This window comes from Sebastes umbrosus, chromosome 9 (assembly GCF_015220745.1).
Source record: "Sebastes umbrosus isolate fSebUmb1 chromosome 9, fSebUmb1.pri, whole genome shotgun sequence".
In the NCBI taxonomy this organism is placed as follows: domain Eukaryota; kingdom Metazoa; phylum Chordata; class Actinopteri; order Perciformes; family Sebastidae; genus Sebastes; species Sebastes umbrosus.
Genome location: NC_051277.1, coordinates 5,776,320 through 5,796,354, shown reverse-complemented (window position 1 = coordinate 5,796,354; position 20,035 = coordinate 5,776,320). Strand labels below are relative to the sequence as shown.

Sequence of the window (20,035 nt, the reverse complement as noted above, 5' to 3'; positions counted from 1 at the left end):
TGCCTCCGCTTTGAAGCAGCCATGCCAGAGCCGCCTGTGTGTTACTAAATCCCATTCTCAAAGAGCGTTTTACCCCCCACGTCTGAGAGGCCCTTGGCATTGGCAGAGAACACACACACACACACACACACACAGGCACACACACACAAAGGCACATACACAAACACAATCTACATGCCTGATGCAATGTTCAGTCACTTGAGCAAACAGACACATTTGGGTACATGAAATAGCATTCCAGTGTGTCTGCTCTTATTAGTGAAACAGTACTTTTATACTTATGCAGTTCCTCTTCATGGGTTGTTTACAACAATAGGAAGGTTTTACTTTTGGATTGCTGCACTGCCGAACTATTGTTTTAGTATTGCCTCATTTTTGTTTTTTTCTTTTCCTATTGCTCTTCGAAGAACTATGTATGACAGCAGGAGCTCTCACACTGAAGGCCCATCTAAACCTAAGGTTTTGAGAGAGAAAAGATGAGGATCAGAGAGACAGGGGTATGGTTGGATAGATGGAGGGATGAAGGAAGGCAGTGGCCCCATGAGGCACCTGGAGCTGTGGTGTTACTGAGAAATATGGTGTGTGCGCATCTGAAATCCTGCCGGCTAGCCTTTGGCATAGTCTGCTGTGTTTGTTATGTACCGACTCTGTGTGAAAAATCACCTTCACCCACTGAAAGAAGCCCAATCTTTTGGGCCATTGCTTGTCAACATAGCTTTTTGAACCCAATACTTCCATCCCATAAGAAGAGAGCAAATTGAAGCTGTAGATTGCAATGGAAATTGGAAGTTTTGAGTGGTAGATGTTTGGAAGGATAGTATGCATACTGCATGAGTTTTGGCATGCATATTATCTTTGCTGATCTCAATGTGTGAACCGTGTTTCTGAGCTGTCTACATTCCTTGCTCCACAAGTTCGCTCTCATTATCATGTCTTCCAGGCAATGCAGAAATCCCACGGCACAGAACCTTTCGGCTTTGATATTTTCAATAGCCGCCCCCCTCCCAGTATCATGCTAACCCCTTGTTGGTAGAGCGGAATCTGAATAAACTAAGAGAAAGCTGTCTCTCTCCGTGTCCCGTTTTATTTGGGCATGAACGCACATTGGGCGCCATCTTCCACCGTAGTATTCCTCTGCGACCTGCCAGGATCAACAGTAAGGAATGCCGTGATGGAGCAGAGACGTAGAGGAAGAGATGTCATTACCAAGCCATACCCCAGGGTTTAGCAGTTCACTGCAGAGGTTAACTGGTCTAGCTGCTCTGCGCCAGTTGGCATGGCTACCATTTCCCAGGGTATTTTTTTGCCCCCTCCTGGTATTCTCGGTAGTCTTCCTGCAATTGTCATTCAAAAGATGGCCAATGGAGGCACCCCGCTGTGCTGAATCAAGTGGTAAAGAAGCTCCACACGCATCCATCTGTTGATGTCTACTCTCATGAGACTGTGATTTCCTTATTTCCTTCTAAACATGAGAGAAGCATGGGAATGGTTGTAAAAAAAGCAAGGGACTCTTTTGGGGGAAAAAGGTCTAGCAATAATATTACATTCTTACAGCAATAATAATAAAACTCCCCATCTCTCTTTTATGACTCTCCAATAAGTGAGTTGTTTCTGCATCTCAGTACTGAATAGAGAGTAAGGAGTGAAGGCAGCACACAAAGCAGGCAGGCAGGGCCCTGGTCTTTGATGAATGTCTCTATCTGCAGGCATTAGGTGTTCTATTTTTCATAGCAGGCCCTTCGGCCATGCTGGAGAGAGCCTGGGCCTCACATGCGCATTCGTGCAAGGCGTCACAATCCTCCGAGATGGTGACTAATCCGGGCCTACTGTCTGGGGGCGAGAGTGGCCACTACCAGCACAGCCGAAAGGTCACACCTGTCAGAGGTGGGGGAATAAAAGAGGCTAGGAAAGGAAGCCAGCACTGTAGTGGCCTCTGCATGAAAAGGTACAGCTTCATAGTGTCTCAAATGGTTTATCTCACAGACACATGTGTGGACACGCATTGACACACAAGAACTCGCCGCGTGTGTGTATGTGTGTGTGTGTGAGGGGACGAGTAGCTGTTATTGAAATAATTACATTTCTTCTCCCGTTTCATCCTTGCTGACCAATCCTCCCACTCCAGAGTACAGTCTCACTAGCTGCTTCCTCATCTCACATTTTGCCCAGGTTGAGGTATTTTAATTAAATCACCCAAGGTCACATATTGTCTTCCCCCGTATTACTGATTTTTAATGTGTTGAATGGTACAGCGGTTTTAGTGTTAATGTTAATATTGATATAATTCTGGGATAGTTCGGGGGATATTGTATTTGCAATATCTCTTTAATTAATCTTTTGCTAATGGACTGCACCGTACTTAATAATCATTTCTTTTATTCAGTGCAATCTAACTTGTCCCCTGTGCCTTAGCACCTGAACAGAGCTGTAATTGTTCTAGTTCTTATTAATCTTAATATTTGTGTTGGCTTGGCAGTGTTTGCATACCGTTTCCCATATCACTGATGTATTAATATCTATGTCTCTTGCTGCATATCTGTATTACCATGCATCTCATTGACTATCCATTTATCTTTTTTTCGTGGTCTTTGGTGGGAACTTCACATCCTCCCAGCTAGATAAAGAAATATATGTTCTCTTCATCTCAGTAAAGCTGTGGAAGCCAGTTTCTTTTCCCTTTAATGCTGCACTGTTGACATTATACCAATGTTCCTGGTGCACAGGAGGCACCGCTGCACCTCAACATCAGCTAAGCAGCATGCCATGGCTGGGGCATCGGCCTCAATTCAACAGGCAAATTAATCTTGCTTTGTTGGAGTAGTCAAGCCCAACCTGGGAGGGAGTTCATTTAGCTGTTGCTCTGCTGATGCAAGTTCTTTCTCTCAAGTTTGGAGCTTTCATTTATGGGCAGTTAAAGATCCCTCCATCTGTTATTAGGCAGGGCTTGGACACAGACGGCTTGATGAATAGGTATTCCTACTGCTATTGAATGGGCCGCAGCCCCTCAATGGAGACGGAGTAATAGCGTGGATATTAGAAGAAACGTTTTTTGTTTCCTGAGACCTCAGTGTGAACGCATCCAATAATACTTGATTAGAAGAGGAGCCCCTTTTGGTTTGAGATAAACACATAAATGGCTGAAATCACATTGGTACTGCATTGCTTTCTCTCTAAATCTGTTTCACTATTTTTCTATTTACATGCACACAGACGCACATAAAAATACAAATACACATCCGTGCACACGCTTCCTTCACACATACACGATGTGTTTCTCTTTCAGTACAGATCACCTCTCTTACCCTTATCTGTTAGCTATGCTGTCTGTGTGATGATAGGATAATCTTTCAGTATGTGTTTTCATGGGAAGATATTTCATAGATCATGTTTTTCTTCTGATGGGGTAGCACCAGACAATTTGAAATCCTATTTATCTAGCTAACAGGGAAGAGGAGAGGAAATGTATCTGCGGCTATTAGAGATGAGACGACCCCAATACAGACATGAGAGGGAGATCAAAGCTGACCGCCCTGGAAATAATAACTAAATCCAATGTACCCAACCCACTGCTTTGAGGTTCAGGAAATGCAGAGCTTTTTCTTCTGATATTGTCCATGTGCGTATGTGTGGGTATTCGTGTGCATATCTATTTGTGTTTACCTGGTCGGAGCTCAGTCTACTCCCATTTACAATCCTGTCTAAGTTGAGGGTCAGTACAGCAAACATGAACACAGATACAAACACTCACATACTGGCCATTCTGCTCCTGGCAAGGCCCATCACCATTCTCCCTGGCCTGCCATTGTCGTAAATCATGCTTGTCCCCTCCATCAGAATCTGCCCACAGAACCTGTGTAGGGATTGGACATCATTAATGTCCCTGCCAAATCATGTTTACCTGAGCCCAGTTTTTGTCCTGCCTATTTGTTTCCTCTTTGTTATTTATTGCACATTGTTGGCAGTTTGTTCTCAGGTTAGAGAAGATGACTAGGGAATGATGGGTTGTGGGTTTTGTGTGCTGTACTGATAAGGGTGCACACACTATTTCAGGAGCAGAGGTTAAGTAAGGAAGGTTACAAATTGCACCATTTGTTCAATGAGCACAGGCTTCACTCTGTCTAGCTATATAGGCTTGCCCACTCAAGCTGTGGTGGAGTGCATTGAAATCTGCATGCATTTGTTAGGTGAATCAGAATGGACCCAGTAGCTTTCCTTGTTACAAGCTGTATAAATGGACAGCATATTCAAATTCTGCAGCTCTGCATCTACAAAGTCTGTGAGTCAAGAAGCGACAAAGAAGGTTAGAGGGCTCTGCCTGCACTTATAGAATTAGGGTTATAGTGCGTAACCTTTGTTATATTTTACACAGGTTTCCTCCAGTAACAGGCCGTATAGGTGAAGCTAGATACAACAACAAGGCTGTGACCTTTGGTCATGCAAGGGTTTGGGTCACCTTTCTAGCACCCTTCCATAGTAAGGTCAGAGGGGCCAACAAGCAGCCCAACAAAAGACCAACAACAAGAGGTACAGGAGGGAGGGAAGAAAACTGAACTCACGAACTGGAAAGAAACAAAGCTGGGACCAATCTGCAAGATTACACACCTCAGCGTATCATATGAGCCACATGTCTAAATCACAACTGGCCTAGGACATCACTTTTTATGGTGATTATATAGTGCGTAATAAGTAATCTGCTCTATATACATATGTACGTATTAGGAATGTCATGGTGAGGACATTTTCCCACCGGTTAATGAACTACCGGACATTTTACAAGAAAAGATGACGATCAGTATGCGCTTACTTTGATCTTTAATCTTGGACGGCTGTGTGTCTGGCCTCTCCGGTCGAAACGTCACGCTACTGCGCCACGCACACCGTCTGTGACCGATCTGCCCTCCGCAAGCCGATTGCCTCATTAATGTTATGGTTCCGTTATAGCATTGGGTTTGAATCTGAATTATTGCCAAATAGGCGCTTTTGCTTCGACACCAAATCCTCCGCCATCGTCTTGTCTGTCAACTCTCGTCGTTCAACTATAAATGGATAACATGGCGCTGATAAACAAAAAGGAACTAAATGTGTTTTATTTAAAAAAAAACTATGGTGGGCAAGTAATGTAATCGTTGTATGCCCGAACACCGCTTAACACTGGTAACACCGACTACCCGAATCAGAATCAGAATCGTGTTTATTGCCAGGTGTAAGACACTAGAAATTTGCTTTGGTTATGCTACCACAGCAACTGTAGTACGTATGCGTTCAAACAAACACTCTTATAAGGGTCTGATCTGGTGGAGTGTCTGAAAGAAGTAGAGTGATTATTATAACTGAGCAGGTGCAGCAGGGCAGTCGACTCTTCCAAGTTGACGTTGTCAGATGAAGGTCAGACAGAGCTGTAAACTTTGGTGTGAAAGGCAGAGACAGAAGCAGCATGCTCTATATAGATATTGAAGATAGAGACTGACCTGCCACCACGGTGAGACGAGTGCAGCATTACATCAAAGAAGGGAAGACAAAGCCAGTGTTAAACCAGTTGTTTAGTAGCTGAAATAACTACAGCGGTTTATACAGCCGTTTGCAAGGGTTTCTGAGTCTGTTCTCATTTGAGGAACCAGTACATGTGAATTTTAGTGTGGTTTTACACAGGGATACGCAGATAAACCTAAATAACCTAATAGAGGGCTGCGTGTGGGAGAAATAATACTACACCAAAACACCAAAAACAAAACCACTAACTGGACCACAGAGTGTTCCTAAAGCTGACTGTGCATGTATGTGTGTATGAACCGTCGGTGTGCCTTTTTGGCTGCAAGTGTGTATAAACTATTCAAAAATATCTTACGCATGTGAGGTAACAAACCTCTATGTAATATCTCTTGTTCTTATGACTCTCAATCCCTTTATAGCTCTCTATTAGCTTTCAGGCTTAGTCGTGCATCCTCAAAATGGCAAGACAAACTTAAACCCATTTCTCTCACTGGTTGAGGGTTCTACTCATGATCGGTCTCCTCACGGTGTGTCTACACACATAATCTCTCGCAACTTTTTAAGTAAACAAAAGGTAATTGAAGTGTTGTTTATTCTAGGTACTAGGATTGTTATTCAGCTGAACTACTGGGGATAGCAAAGCAGAAAAGAAAGACTATCAGATTGACCTGGACCTTTTGCCCCCATAGCGTGTTTGCCCCATGTATGATTTATCAAGGTTGGTCCCTTATGGAGAGGGTCCGCCGAAGAAGGACGAAGGAGCATAAAACAGGACTCATATTAGAAACCAGCGTCAGTACTCTTCCTCATTTATTCATTGTTTCAGCGTTTCAAACCTTTTTTGTAGTCCTCGCCCAAACTTTTAGTCAGCAGTTGCGGCTCTTGGCTTCATACCCAAGCTCCCAGAGCTGGAAACAAGAGCACAGAGTTCATTAGGCCTTCACATTGCAATCAATGCAGCAGAGACCGCGGTGAAAACCTAAATTAGATCCTCTGTGACTTTACCTGCTTAACGGCTCACTTGTTAACCCCCACCGCCACAACACTGGGAGTTCATGCGGGGGAAACGAGTACCAAGATGGCTTGATATGCCTTTCAGGTTTTCTTCTGTCGTTATTTGTCACTTTCATATAACTGTGGGAATTTGACTACTTTCTCACCTCATCTACATATAAAATACCTCGTGTCTTTGTGCATTCGGGGAACTTTTGAGACAACATTGAGCCACATGCTGACCTTGAATTGATTGGTGAGTAGTTGGAGTGTAGTGCATTATCTTGAAAGCAGTGTGGGTGAATCAGTGCAAGGACTTATTTTTAGGTTGAGTTAGTGGGGAGAAAAAATCCATAAGTCTCCATAATGATCTTTTTGTCAGAGCGTCAACTCACAAAAACCTGTCCATCAGCCGACTCTGTCTGTTGCAGAGTTTCCTTGTTTTTCATGTTAAAATCCACATTTTCTTTCCTGTTATATCTTTACAGTAAATCCTAGTTGTTTCTTGTATCACACTGCTGCAAGTTGACACATAACTTCTTTCTGCAGCTAGTGTGCACTCAATTTTACTCACTCTACTTTTCTCACTCTCTTCTACCTGACTTTCAGCGAGCTGGCTGACATCTGCTCCTATCTTTATAGAGGTGTCATTGAAATTCAGTGCAGACATGAGTCCTGCAAAGCACAGGGAGAACAGCTCAGAGGAATACTCTGCACCACACACAAACATAACCCAAAAACCGAACATGTACCAGCACAGGCACACGAGCATGCACATACAAATGTGTGAGTAAAAATGTATTAATATATGTGCATGTACGCTCATGCACACAAAATACTGAAGATTTGTGATTCAAGCTTTACAGCGTTCCCTCTTGTCGGGCATTAATTAGCTGCGGCATTAATGGCCTTATATATACACCCGCAAATGCATCACAGTATTTGAAAAAGAGTAATGGAGTTAATTGATTCTGGTACATTCTCTCACAATGTGCAACACCCACAGTATATGTGGCTCTGTAAGTATGTATGTGTGCTTTCGGGTGTATGTGTGCAAGTGCTACTTGCATTGGGATGCGAAAATGTGTTTTGTGCTCTGTCCAACAGCTCTGTGAGAATCAATAAGTCAAGGCTGAAGTTGTGACCTGACCTGAAGTGGATATAGACATTAAGGTTCCAGGGCCTAAATTCTTCCCTCTTTAAGCAGCAGATCATGTAGCAGCTCCAAAACAGAACCCATTAGTTATTGCAACCATGAGCTGGTTTCCCTTAGGCTTGTTGCGGGACTGTTTCCGACTCGTGACATCCAAACATTTCCAATAACTCCAGAGCGTTGTAAAGTCCAAAAGTTAAAATGTATTAAAAAAAAAAGAAAGATGTAATCATTTTCAAAATTCACAACATGTTTTTATCTAAAGAAATATTCGGCTTCAATTCATATTTGTTGGCGTTTAGCCTTTCAAAAACAGTATTTTAACTGTGGTCAAAAAACTGTTTGCTCTTCTGCTTGCTGCACACAAAGGGAGGCACACACTGACGAGTTATATTCATTAAAGAAAATTGATTTAATAAGAAAACAATAAATAATTTAATCAGATGAATCACTTTATTCAAATTGAGGATTTTCTTTCTTTTAGGGTGATGACGTCATAAAATATGACAGACAAGCTTCATTTGAAAACCTCAGTAGAAGCTTTGAATGTAAAAAAAAAAGACATTCGGTAGCCTACAGCCCTATAATATACTTATTCTACACATACTATAACTCTAATTTAAATACATATGCCTATATTGGAATGCAAAGCATGTGTGCAACAAAACTACATTGTAGACCAAAACAAGTTTTGATTGATAACATTGTTACAATACACCTACTGCGATTTCTTACTTTGAGAATGCAGCCCAGTGTGAGTCCATCAAAACGACAACTCTACACCAGTGCACCATGCTTTATACAGTGAATGAAACATCAAAACCAAAGTTTACTTCCTGGCTATGTGAAACTGAAACTCCAAAAAAAACAAAAACACTCACAAATACAGCCAAGCAACAAAACCATTTTAACAACCATTTTTAACTTGAGAATACTGGAAGATGGATTTTATTGTGTCAAAAGATAATAATACCAATGACACATAATCTCAAACACTCGAGGCAAACATCCAGAACCATCCAATACACCATGCTCTATTCAGTGAATGAAGCATGAATAAAGTTCGGCTTACTGGAAAAGAGTTGTGCAACATGTTTTAATTTTGATAAACAATACCTACTATCACAAATTCTACAATCAGCTAAATTGACCTTAACTTAAAGTGCCCAAGAAACAGCATCCACTGAGTGATTGGTTTGTGCAGCATAGATTATCTCTATCAAGAAGTCCTCTCTGTTCTTCTCATTGTGTGTTGCTCAAGTATACATCCCTCCTCAATGGAGCTCTTTGATCTGCCAATATTTTGTTTTTGTATTCATTTTCCATTATTGTTGTGGCTTCCCACCATGCCTCTCTCTCCTGGCTCTGTTTTTATTTGATTAGCCAGTCTCCAGTTGTTTTGTAACAGGTTGACTTTTATTCTTTCCACCTCTCATTGGCAACAAAATTGATTGTTCAAGATCATGTTTCATTGATAATACTTTATTTTTGACACGCAGGCATTTTAAATCCATCTTATATTCTCCTCAGTTTAAAAGGGTGGCAATGGTTCAGTTACTTGGCTTTGTTTGCATATACTTTTTAGTGGGTGTATTTTGGAGTTTCAGCTTCACTTAGCCAGGAAGTAGAGTTTAGTTTTGATCTTAACCTTGCTTTACTGATGGAGACCGCTTTTCCCCCTTGGGTCATGCGATGATAAAGAATACAGCTCTCCTTTGCTTAATTTTCTATCATTATGGACATCTTTCAGCTAGTATTTGAAACACTGATGATGGTGTGTTGTAGGTCAACTTTCAGTGGGATTAAAGCCAAGAGAGTTTGCTGACGGTGCCTGTTGGCCTGCCCTCCCCTTGTCCACATCTGGGGCACAGCCAGTAGGACAGACATGGTGTCTGTATGTGTGTGTTTTCCAAAGCCTGAACTACACTCGTGGGTCATGCTAAAGTTAAGAGAGAAAGGGGGAGATGGGTCACCTCAGAGAGGTAAACACAATTGCCCTTGTTCTTTGTCTGGTAAGGCTGAAGGTGGAAGTATCACAAACAGGTTAACCTTGAACTGACTTCTACTTTGACTTTGGCAGGATTTAAGTGGTGAAAGGTTGCAACAAAATGTATATTTTACATCATTATTGTTGCCACAGCAGTTGCCATATATGTAGGGCTGTCAAAGTTAATGTGATAATAACGCGTTACCGCAAATTAGTTTTAATTAATTCTTAAACGCATTAATGCAACTTGCGATTTTTAGGTTGTAGCGGGCTCAGTTTTAAAGCTAGTGAAGATACTGACATCATATGAAACTAGAAAACCTAAGGAATCTATTGGTACCAACAATGTCATACTAGCAAGGGAGACTAAATAAAGCTCCAAACTTTAAACTAGATGACTGGGCTTGAGTTTGCCATGTTATGATTTGAGCATATTTCTTATGCTAAATGCAGTACCTGTGAGGGTTTCTGGACAATATTTGTCATTGTTTTGTGTTGTTAATTGATAAGAGTAATAAATGTATACACACGTTTGCCATAAGCCAGGCTATTTGCCCACTCCCATGTTGATAAGAGTATTAAATAGTTGACAAATCTCCCTTTAAGGTACATTTTGTACAGATAAAAATGTGTGATTAATCATGATTAACTATGGACAATCATGATTATTCATGATTAAATATTTTAATCGATTGACAGCCCTACATATAACACGAAGTAGTTAAGAATTTCTTTGTTGAAGTTATTGTAATAATCACATTGGATGTTTCTGTCATTTGAAGATCGTCTCTTGCATCATCAAAACATACAATTCATAAAACCATACTAATAGACATTTGTATTATTTGTGATGCAACCTCAGACAAAAAATCAAATGTCTTTTACTCAGCTGTCTAGATGGAGTTATCGCTGATTGGGCTATAGGAATGCATTTTAGTTCCTTTCTCATTATTGTCATTGAATGTGTTGATGTCTGAGGTCATGTAAGGCTTCTTTTCTGTAAGAACCGAACCATCCTTTATTCATCACTGCATAACAAGTAATTCTAGACAAAACAAGGGGGGCTTGTTCCTTTCTGTTTTGTTTGAAAGTTTAAAACCCATTTATAAGAACATGGCCTTTCTCTAATAAAAACATATTCCTGTAGAAATTCTATTTCTGAATAAATAAATCTCATATATATTCAACCCCATGTACACACACACACTCACCACACATGCCCACTGTGTTTCTTACAAAGTGAACCCCGCGGTGTTATTTTCATGCTGTTTGCAGCCTAATACCTCATTGTTTCTTTTTGTGTTTTCTTCTCAGTCTGCGTCTCTGTCGTGGTGTGCTTGTCTTGTCTTGACACAAAATGTCTGGACACAAGATATAATGCCACTAGCCTGATTATTGAGAGAATTTTGTAGGCCTAATTGTGTCTGTGTTATCAGCAAGTTGTAGTCGTGCAGACGTGAGAGAATAAAGCAGTCTGTAGATTTTGTTTTCTGGCCGCAACAGGCGGAAGATAGAGGAAGAAAATAAATATGAAAAGAAGAAAAAAAACACAGTGTTTACAGATAGACACATTTTTTTTGTGGCTGTCACCCAGGGTTCAAAAACACCTCAGTATGGACAGAGTGAGAGACAGCAACGGACAGATAGGAAAAAGAATGAAAAAAGGAGGAGTAAAGAGAGTGAATTGGAGAGAAAAGGGGTGAAATGCCGGGCCACATGGTCTGGTGGGAAATCCCCCACTGAGCTGGGAGCCCTGCGCCCTGGTGGTTAGATGAAATGTCTTATCTGCCGGCAGCAGGACTGTGTCCTTTAAGTAGGGCTAGGGAAAACTCATTGTCCAGCCAACCAGCATCTCAACTGATCCGTGTTCCCTTTGACCTTTACCACCGCTGCCACCGACACATGCCAAACTTTAGATTGTGTTAAATGTAAGACTGCTCATTTATATAACGTCTCTCACATGTGTGTGTGTGTTTGTTTTCCTCGCACAGCTGTGTTGACAGCGTTGTTCATAGGTCATGTTTGCATCATAAGGGAAAGGGTGAGACATGTGGCATTTGGATCTACCTTACTGTCTTTTACCAGTTCTTGTGCTATCTTCCCTCTCAACTAATCTACCAACCCCTAATGAGCAGGAAATTAAGTTGTAACGTGGCTATCATACAGCATGATATGCACTAATTGCGTTGATTGTATCTGTATTCTTTTTTTTTTACAAAGAGCAGTAGGGTGCTCGGGTAATTTTCATTAATTACACACAAAGAAGGAGTAATTAGATTTTTCATTATTTACTTCATAACTTTTTGTCTATGACTTCATTGGAAGCGTGGGCTGGGGACTGGGGGTGTGTGTCTCAATATGTTTGGATTCATTACCTCCCGAGAACAGCGTTGTAGACATTATGTGAAAACGTTGAATTTTACTTGGGTGCTCCCTCGAAATCTGCTGTGCAAAGCCCTCTGTTCTGTCAATAATATCACATTCACACCACCAGGAACGTGTTCTTGCAAATCACTCTTCCACCACATGCAGTTATTTTTGTCGGTCCTACCTGTAAGGTGTTGTTGTAAACCGTTATATGTTCTGTGTCACCTTGAAATATCAGGAAGGAGTCAGAACATAGTCTCTCACTCATACATCTGTTTTAGTTTTAACACCATCGCTCTTCCGAAAACTGTATGTCAAATTCAAATGATCAAATCTGTAGTTAGATGGAGTTGAAGAGATTTGTTTCTATGTACAGTCCTACTGCAGTCTTGGTTGTCACATTTTTTTGCTTTTCCTTAAAGTAAGGCTTCAAGATAAGCTGATTGTAACATCTGTGCCCTTCTTTAAATAGCATTTAGTGCTGCAATGAGTCACGGCATTCCAAATGAATACAGTGGGGTCATGAATTTGCTATAAAGGAAACACATTCAGACACAAAGCTTTGGATGACTTTCATACTGAGCGTCTAAAGAAAATCATTGTAACATGCCAACCTCATGCTGTGATGAATTCCAGAGACATGAGTGCTATTCTTCTGCTCTTGCTTAGCTTGCTAATTGCACCTCTTCATCACGCCACACTGTAAGAGATAAGAGAGTTGGGGAAAACATTGTTGAGGAGGTTGTGTATATGTCTGAGAGAGAGAGACAGAGAGAGGTATAGCGAGGCAGACTGAATGGAAGAAGCAGTGGCAATCAGCTATCTCCCAGCCCTGGCTTCCAGGCCAGACACATTGCCGCCATGTGGTTTTCCAGTAAGCTGACAAAGAAGCTGAATAATGTATCTATCAGTCTGCCTGAGTGTGCCGAGCACTGGGCACTGAGGAAGCTGCCAGCTTGTTATAGGCTCATTACAGGTGAAGATGACATGTGGAGGTGCAGCCGCCTTGGCATTGTCTCCCTGCCCTGCCCTCGATAGAAGGCACGGCACTCTGTCACTCCCCATGGCATAGAGAAAGGGAGACAGAGGTGATAGAGGAGGAGGGAATGAGCCTCAATGCTCCCCTAACCCCCCAAAATGAAATTGACAGGCTCGCTGAAGTAATTGCTCCCAGCACTATTTTCTTTGGCAGGAAATACTGTTATCGACAAATAGGGGATTCAATAAGCGGCAGGAGATGAGGCTCTAGGCTGTGGTCAAAAGGCTGTGTCTGTCCTCTACTGTTGAGGTTGTCTCCTGATGCTCTATCTCTCTGCCCTGCCCTTTCTCCCCCATACTCTCTCTTTTTGTACCTAACCTCTACTTTTTTCCTCATATCTCCCTCTGCTTCTTTCAGTTTCCGCGTCTTACTACTTCATCACACACTATCCACACAACATCTCCCTCCCTCATCCCTCTATCTTCCCTTACTCCCTTTCTCTAGGGCCTCTTTTTGACCATTTTCTTCTGTTGACCATTTTTGTGAGCCTGAAGGGGGAAACTCTATTACCCAGTAGCCAGCAGGTAATGCCACCTCCCTCTAATCCTCAGATTGTTTCTCTGCTGCCAGTGTGGTGGTGTAATGTTGATATTATCCCACAGGATTCCATTGATTTGAGCTAGGGTCATGAAAAAGCAGTTTATGGTCAGTGTCTTTGGTTTCCAGAGGTCAGAACATGCGGTGAAACCAGAGCTCTAGCTTTTCTGGACATAGTGCTTTGCCTGCTGGGAACTACTGAGAAGTAAGAAGATAAATACAAGGCGGGTGATGTGTTTCCCTCTCACTGCTCTGCGTATTATCGAGGAAGTAATGTTCTGAAAATGCAGCCATATCCAAAAATGGATCTGCAGGGATTTAAGAAGCGTATTTACATTTGACATTGAGTGCTTTTTCTCATACAGTAAATTCTCTTTCTATGTTTGGGTCAACATTTAGGTTATTTAGGCCAAAAGTGCACATATTTACAGTTAAAGTTTTACAAGTGGTGTCTAAGTTTCAGTTAACTTGAGTTCTTACTCATGCTTGCAAGCTGTCCTCGACAAAGCCGCCTTGGCCAAATGGCAGGCGATTGGTCTTCAGACTTCAGCACTGGTGCTCTAATACATCTCACCTGCCATTATCTTCCAAGCTTTATCCAGCACAGTGGTGACATATCGCCTCTCCACTGTCTACCCAACTGTGTTGTTTCAGCATTTGTTATTCATCGAAACCGACCCACTGCAGACAGCAGTGTGTTTTGAAAACCCCAGCCTTCTCTACAGCGAAGCCAGTTGGTGATTTGACTGCTGTGATGAGAGCAACAATGCTCAGCCTGAGAATATAATGCCAATTGTTGTTAACCTTTTTCCTTCTTCCTTTTGGAGGGCAAGGGATGCTTACACATACTGTATGTTGTTCCTGCACGATTGGATCGGGGCACATGTGATGCACTGCTCCAATCAGTTGTTTAAATGGTTCTGGGACCAGGCCTTTGGTAGATCCCTGTCCTGGGAGTAGCAGGCCTATTGGATAATGAAGACTGTAGTTTTCGTCTTCTTCTTAATAAGGAAGAATCCCACTGGAGGATCTATAGGCCCATTCTACTAAAAGTGTTTTAAATTAATGAGTACATTTGTGCAATGCGCCGGGAAGGGACATCTGTGGAGCTGCCTAATGGTCCAGATACAGTTCAGGTACGAGGTCAGATGGTCTGGACCAGGGGTCCCCAAAATCTTTTGCAGGTTTGGCTCTAACTAGATTTAGTCTGGTGTTCAGGAACTACTTGAAACCGTATGTGCATTATGTGTTTATCGCATGTCATATTGTTGACATGTTATTATTATACATATTATTTTTCAGGATAAATCTTATGTAGTTGCTGTCTATAGTATCCTATATTTGTTCTTGCTTGATGGGACGGAATGGTTCTCGAGTAAGATACTTGATATTTCGGCCTTGGTGTTTTGTGTCCAAGTTGAATAGCCTTTTTGAATGACATTTTTAAGACTTTCTTGTAAATGTAAATCGGTTTATTTTGTTGCTCTGTGAGAGACATCTTGGTAGCACGAGTAAGAATTATTTTACTTCAATTCTAAAAACCCCATTGTTATGATGAAAGTAATTTATAGACAAGAACCGTGCATTTGACTGGTTAGCAATATTTGTTATTTATCTTATGAGTTTATTTCAAGGTTCATTTATTGCCATTGTACAACACAGTGTTGCACAACAAAATGCAGCTGTAGGGAATGTGTTCATCAACAGCAAAAACAATTTGCATTAGCCAAAGTTAGCCTAAATGGCATCCAAGAAAAGTAAAGTTTTCTTCAAGAATTCAAGGTAACACCGGGGGAGTAATTGATCTAGTAGATTGTGGCTTTACAAATCAGAGCCTCAAGAAAGAAGCAGTTATTTGACTATTTAGGATAAAACTCCTGAGTACACTTTTCAAAAGGAAAAAACATGAATGACATGAACTTTTCTGTTTAAAAAATGAAGCACTGCCGCTCGGATTAAATGCACATTTTGAAATACTTAAACAAGCAGAAAGAAGTAAATGTTATGGTTGTATCGACTATAAAGTTTTAAATCACCGTTGAACCTTGAAAACTCAAAGTTTCAACCTTTCACCCAGGGGTTTTGTTAACTGTCTGGAGTATCCGTCTTTCTCCTCTGCTCGATCTAATTGAGCTTTCACATAGTGTATATCTTGTCTTATCGTTTTCATTATTTTTATACTCAAAATCAAAAAAAGCATGTAAAAATATGTGTTAGGCAGAAATGTGCAACAAAGAGTCCCGTGGTAGGTAACAGTTGAAGAAATCTAGACAGTAATTAGAAGAATTCGTACCTCTCCCTATGGCCTAATAACTACCTTCAGTCAGATAAAAGCTAAGCCAGTCACTCCTCCACATTCACCCAGCGGTGCTTGAGAAAACGATGAATGGCATAAGACAGAAACACAGAAAATGGATTTATGGTGAAATCAAACCAGAGTTTGTAACACTAGACAATTGCGTGAAAGCACACTCTCAGGTTTAACCTGCTGTGAGATTTTACCCTTTTATTTTTTTTTTAACAAGTGTTAGTATCACAATAGCAGAACAGATAAACATGTTGAAATCCATGGCAGAGAATAAAAATAGAAACGAATAATAATGGTTCTGCCATGCATAACAAAAGGAATGGTGGCATTAGTAGATCCTTGTTTTCATGTTGTTTTGGTGTTGCTTAGAAAACACTCTACTCATAAATACGCTGTACTCTGTGTGCGCACATTTCCATTTTTGAATAATTCAATATAATTTTGACAGTGGTTGTGGAAGAGGCACCACTTGTCCTTTTGTTTTGGCAGGAATCACTCCTGCAGGTTGAGGAACTTGATTCGATGTCAGCCTTTATCAAATAAACACTTGTTGTCATTATTGAGCCAGTCAAACTATGAGCTCAGTTTACACCTACAGCACAGCGTTATTGGTAGCTTGCTGTTGTTCGACTGCCTCTGCTTTTTCCAACAACAAAAAAACGTTTCTTTCATGTTGACTGTGCATTGTAGGAGAGCAGCAGGCCTCTCTTTTCTCCAGATAAATGAGCTAGCTTATTACTTCCCAAACTGCCTATTAGCACAGCTCACTTTGTGGGGAACCAGCAGTCCAGGGATAAGCACAGTGTCGATAATTTTGTCTAGCAGTCTGGTTCAGGCATATGTGATGCTGTTTCTGCGGCGTGTTTTCTCACTTTGTTTTGTAAAGTACCTTGACTCAACCCCCACCTGAAATGAAGCTCATTTTGACAACAGAACCCTGAAAATTACTAATTTAACACATATTTGTTCTTGGAGTTCGGGGAGTAGAGATAATGTAGTGTAATTAATCAGTTTGCACGCAAATCTTTTTCATTTGTGTTCCTCAAAATTTCTGTTGATTGCTGGACTGCATGGAGACGATATCAGACCGTAGATTCAATCAGTCTGTAACTTGGGAATCAAGCTGTAGCTCAGTCTAATGTACAATGTTGCTGTGCTGGGAGAGTGTAAGTGTGTGTATTGCTGCCAATAGGTAGTCTCATTGTGTAAGCATCAGTGTAGCAACATGTCCCTAGAGGCCTCTGTGGAGATTATACACAAGAATCCATTTACTTCAAGCAGGAGCTGCCGCAGATCAGCCTGGTCGAACGAAAAGGCGTATGAATGACACGATTATGCGCAAGGCACAAGCCTGCAATAAGAATGCCGTTCTTGTTTTTGGCTTGCCATTTGAACGCCATGTAGTCTGTACTGACTGCAATGTAAACGCATCTGCATAGATATGCTAAACTCAAAGCTGGTGACGTAGAATAAAAAGTGACAAAGACTGCTTATGGCGGAGGGGAAGTGGATGGGTCCAACAAACACAGGACTTTTAACCAGGAGGCCGGTGTTCAAGACCGGTGTTTTGTTTTGTTAGTGAAGTTTGTGAACTGTTTTCCGTACTTATATTGTTGCTGTACGTATTTTACTTAGTTTACATTCTTATTTTAAGCCCAACCATGACATTTTCCTAAACTAACTAAGTGGTTTTGTTCTAACAAACAGGCTAAAATGCGTCCTCATGACACGCAGAATGTCCTTGTAATGTCGTGGTATTTATACGCCTTGCCACGAGAGCATGTAGATCCTGTGTTTGGCTCTTTGTGTGTATAGTTGATAATTTTAATATTGGGTGATTGAGATAAAGAGAAATCAGCCAGCACATCTCATCCTTTTTCGAAAACACAGAAATTTCATATTTGTGAGAATCCAAAGTCAAAGTCAAGTCTCACCAACTACACAGACTATGAACACAAGATACTTACTCAGCATATAAAGTCCTCTTCATGGTATTGTTGAGTCCGTTCTTAATGGTCTAGTTTAATATGACAGAAAATGTAAGTTACTTCTTTAATTGTTCAGTAACCTTTCTATGTATTTAGGAAGATGTTGATGTAAATCAGACATGGATGTCCTTCAACTGTGTTCACACATTTCTTTTATTTATAACCATCATTGTTTTTGTTCACATTACCAAGGTGTTGGAGTGTATGATGGTAATTTAATAGCTGTCCTGTTGATATTTTGTTTTCAGGGCGGACTAAGGAACAGCAAGCATGAGTGCACACTTTCATCCCAAGAATATGTTCACGAGCTGCGGTCTGGCATCGCAGAAGAAAAGCTGCTCAACTGCCTGGAGTCCCTCAGAGTGTCTCTCACTAGTAACCCTGTCAGGTTAGTAGCTCAAGCTTTTTTCACACAGTGCAAACTGTGCCTTGTGCCTGGGGTATGTTCTGAGTGATATTCGCAAATACCTCACCTCGAAACTCTTATTTCAGTATCTCTAGGTTTGTCCAAATTTAAAAGAGGACTCCTTTTTATTGCTCACAACTGTAAAAACAAATACACTGAATTGTCGAGAAGGATCAACTGTGTCTATAGTTTAGACTTTACAGTCCTACAGTGATTAGGATCAACATCACTCTATCACTGTTTGGTGGGTTCTTCACACACGTTTTCCTCTGGACATTTCTATATGAAAATATACTTTTGAAAAAACTACTAGCAGGCAACACATGTGCACAGCTGGAAATACTGCACCATCTTCTCGCCACAGTAATATTGCTAGATATCATTCTATCTAGCAAAAGGGAAGTGAGAAGGACCAGAGTGAATGTAATCGTTCAGAAAATGTGCACTATTTGTTGTGATTGTTTGAAGTGGAATCATGACAGATTTTTACAAAACCATGTGTTTTCTATTTAGTTAAAAATTAATTTCATGTAAAATAGAAATCTTTTTTCTGTGGCCCTGGTTACACTTTTATGTGACATGATCTCAAATAGACAGCTGTAAAGGCATTTGTACTGTATGTATGTATGAATGAACCAGCAACTCTTTTAGGAAGTAGTGGCATGTAGAGTATTTTGAACCCAAATGACATCCTGACTACTCTGAAGAATCACTTTGCTGTGTTTGTGTTGGAGCATAATGCAGTGGATATGACAAAAGCTCCGACCAAGTGATAAAGTGCAAGGACAAGCACATGCTTTACATAACAGTTTTTATTCATGCTATCAAACTTTTTTTTTTTACTGTTGAGCAGCATTTGGATATAAGACACATTTTAATGGAAGGTGTTGACTCCTGTCCATCTCAGTGGGATCTAAAGACAATTTGTGTATATCTGGATAGGAAGAACATGGAGGTTAGTAGGTATAGAAAATGTCTTGGATATACACTCAGTTTGCCAGTTTATTAGGTACACCTAGCAAAAAAAAAAAGCAGTCTAATACAACAGTCCTGCAATAAAGGCTATGTTCATGAAGGTTATAATGTTTAGAGAGGCGTTCATTCAACTGTTTGGTCATTTTGTAGGACGTAGCTTGTGGTACAGTTCAATTGCATTACATTATACTGACAGGTGTTTCATTTCTATTGTTTTATCCATCTCATTTATATCAGTGAAGGTAGGCTAAATAACTGAAACACCGCTCTGTATAATGCAATATAGTTCCAACAGCACCACAAACTATATGCTCCAAAATGATCATGCAGTTGAATCAACGCCTCTCTAAAACAGTTTCAACAAAAACGAACCATTGTTACCTTCATGAAGGTAGGATTCATTGCAGAACTGTGTTAGTGTACCTAATAAACTAGAACAAAGTGTATATGTACCTGGAATGTCTTGAAGTCGAACAAAAATGGATTTTTGAGGGATGCACCGATACCGGATCGGATATTGGCCCGATACTGACTCAACTAGCTGCATCGGATATCTGTGACAATGCGGTCGATCTATTCATTTCAATTCTATGTTTATATACTATATACATTATATACTGGAATTTTAATTCCTGTTTATGTTTTGATTAATTTGTTGCTGCATTAAAAAGGTCTACACCTGAATTGTAATTCCTTTTGTTGTTAGTGTACAGTTTATTATTTTAATGATAAATAACAATTCACTAAAATTATATCTATGTATTTATTTTGTTTTACAAAGTTAGTAAAGCA

At 40.6% G+C, this 20,035-nt stretch overlaps 1 protein-coding gene across 9 annotated transcripts in view; it reads left to right on the top strand.

The window, feature by feature from the left end:
• diaph2 (diaphanous-related formin 2) overlaps positions 1–20,035 on the top strand; it is a 447,791-nt gene that overhangs the window by 89,952 nt on the left and 337,804 nt on the right. For all 9 annotated transcript variants that reach the window (XM_037780358.1, XM_037780361.1, XM_037780360.1 and 6 more), the window contains one exon: positions 18,111–18,250. In XM_037780358.1, coding sequence (XP_037636286.1) covers positions 18,111–18,250 — 140 coding nt within the window. The remainder of the gene's footprint in view (positions 1–18,110; positions 18,251–20,035) is intronic.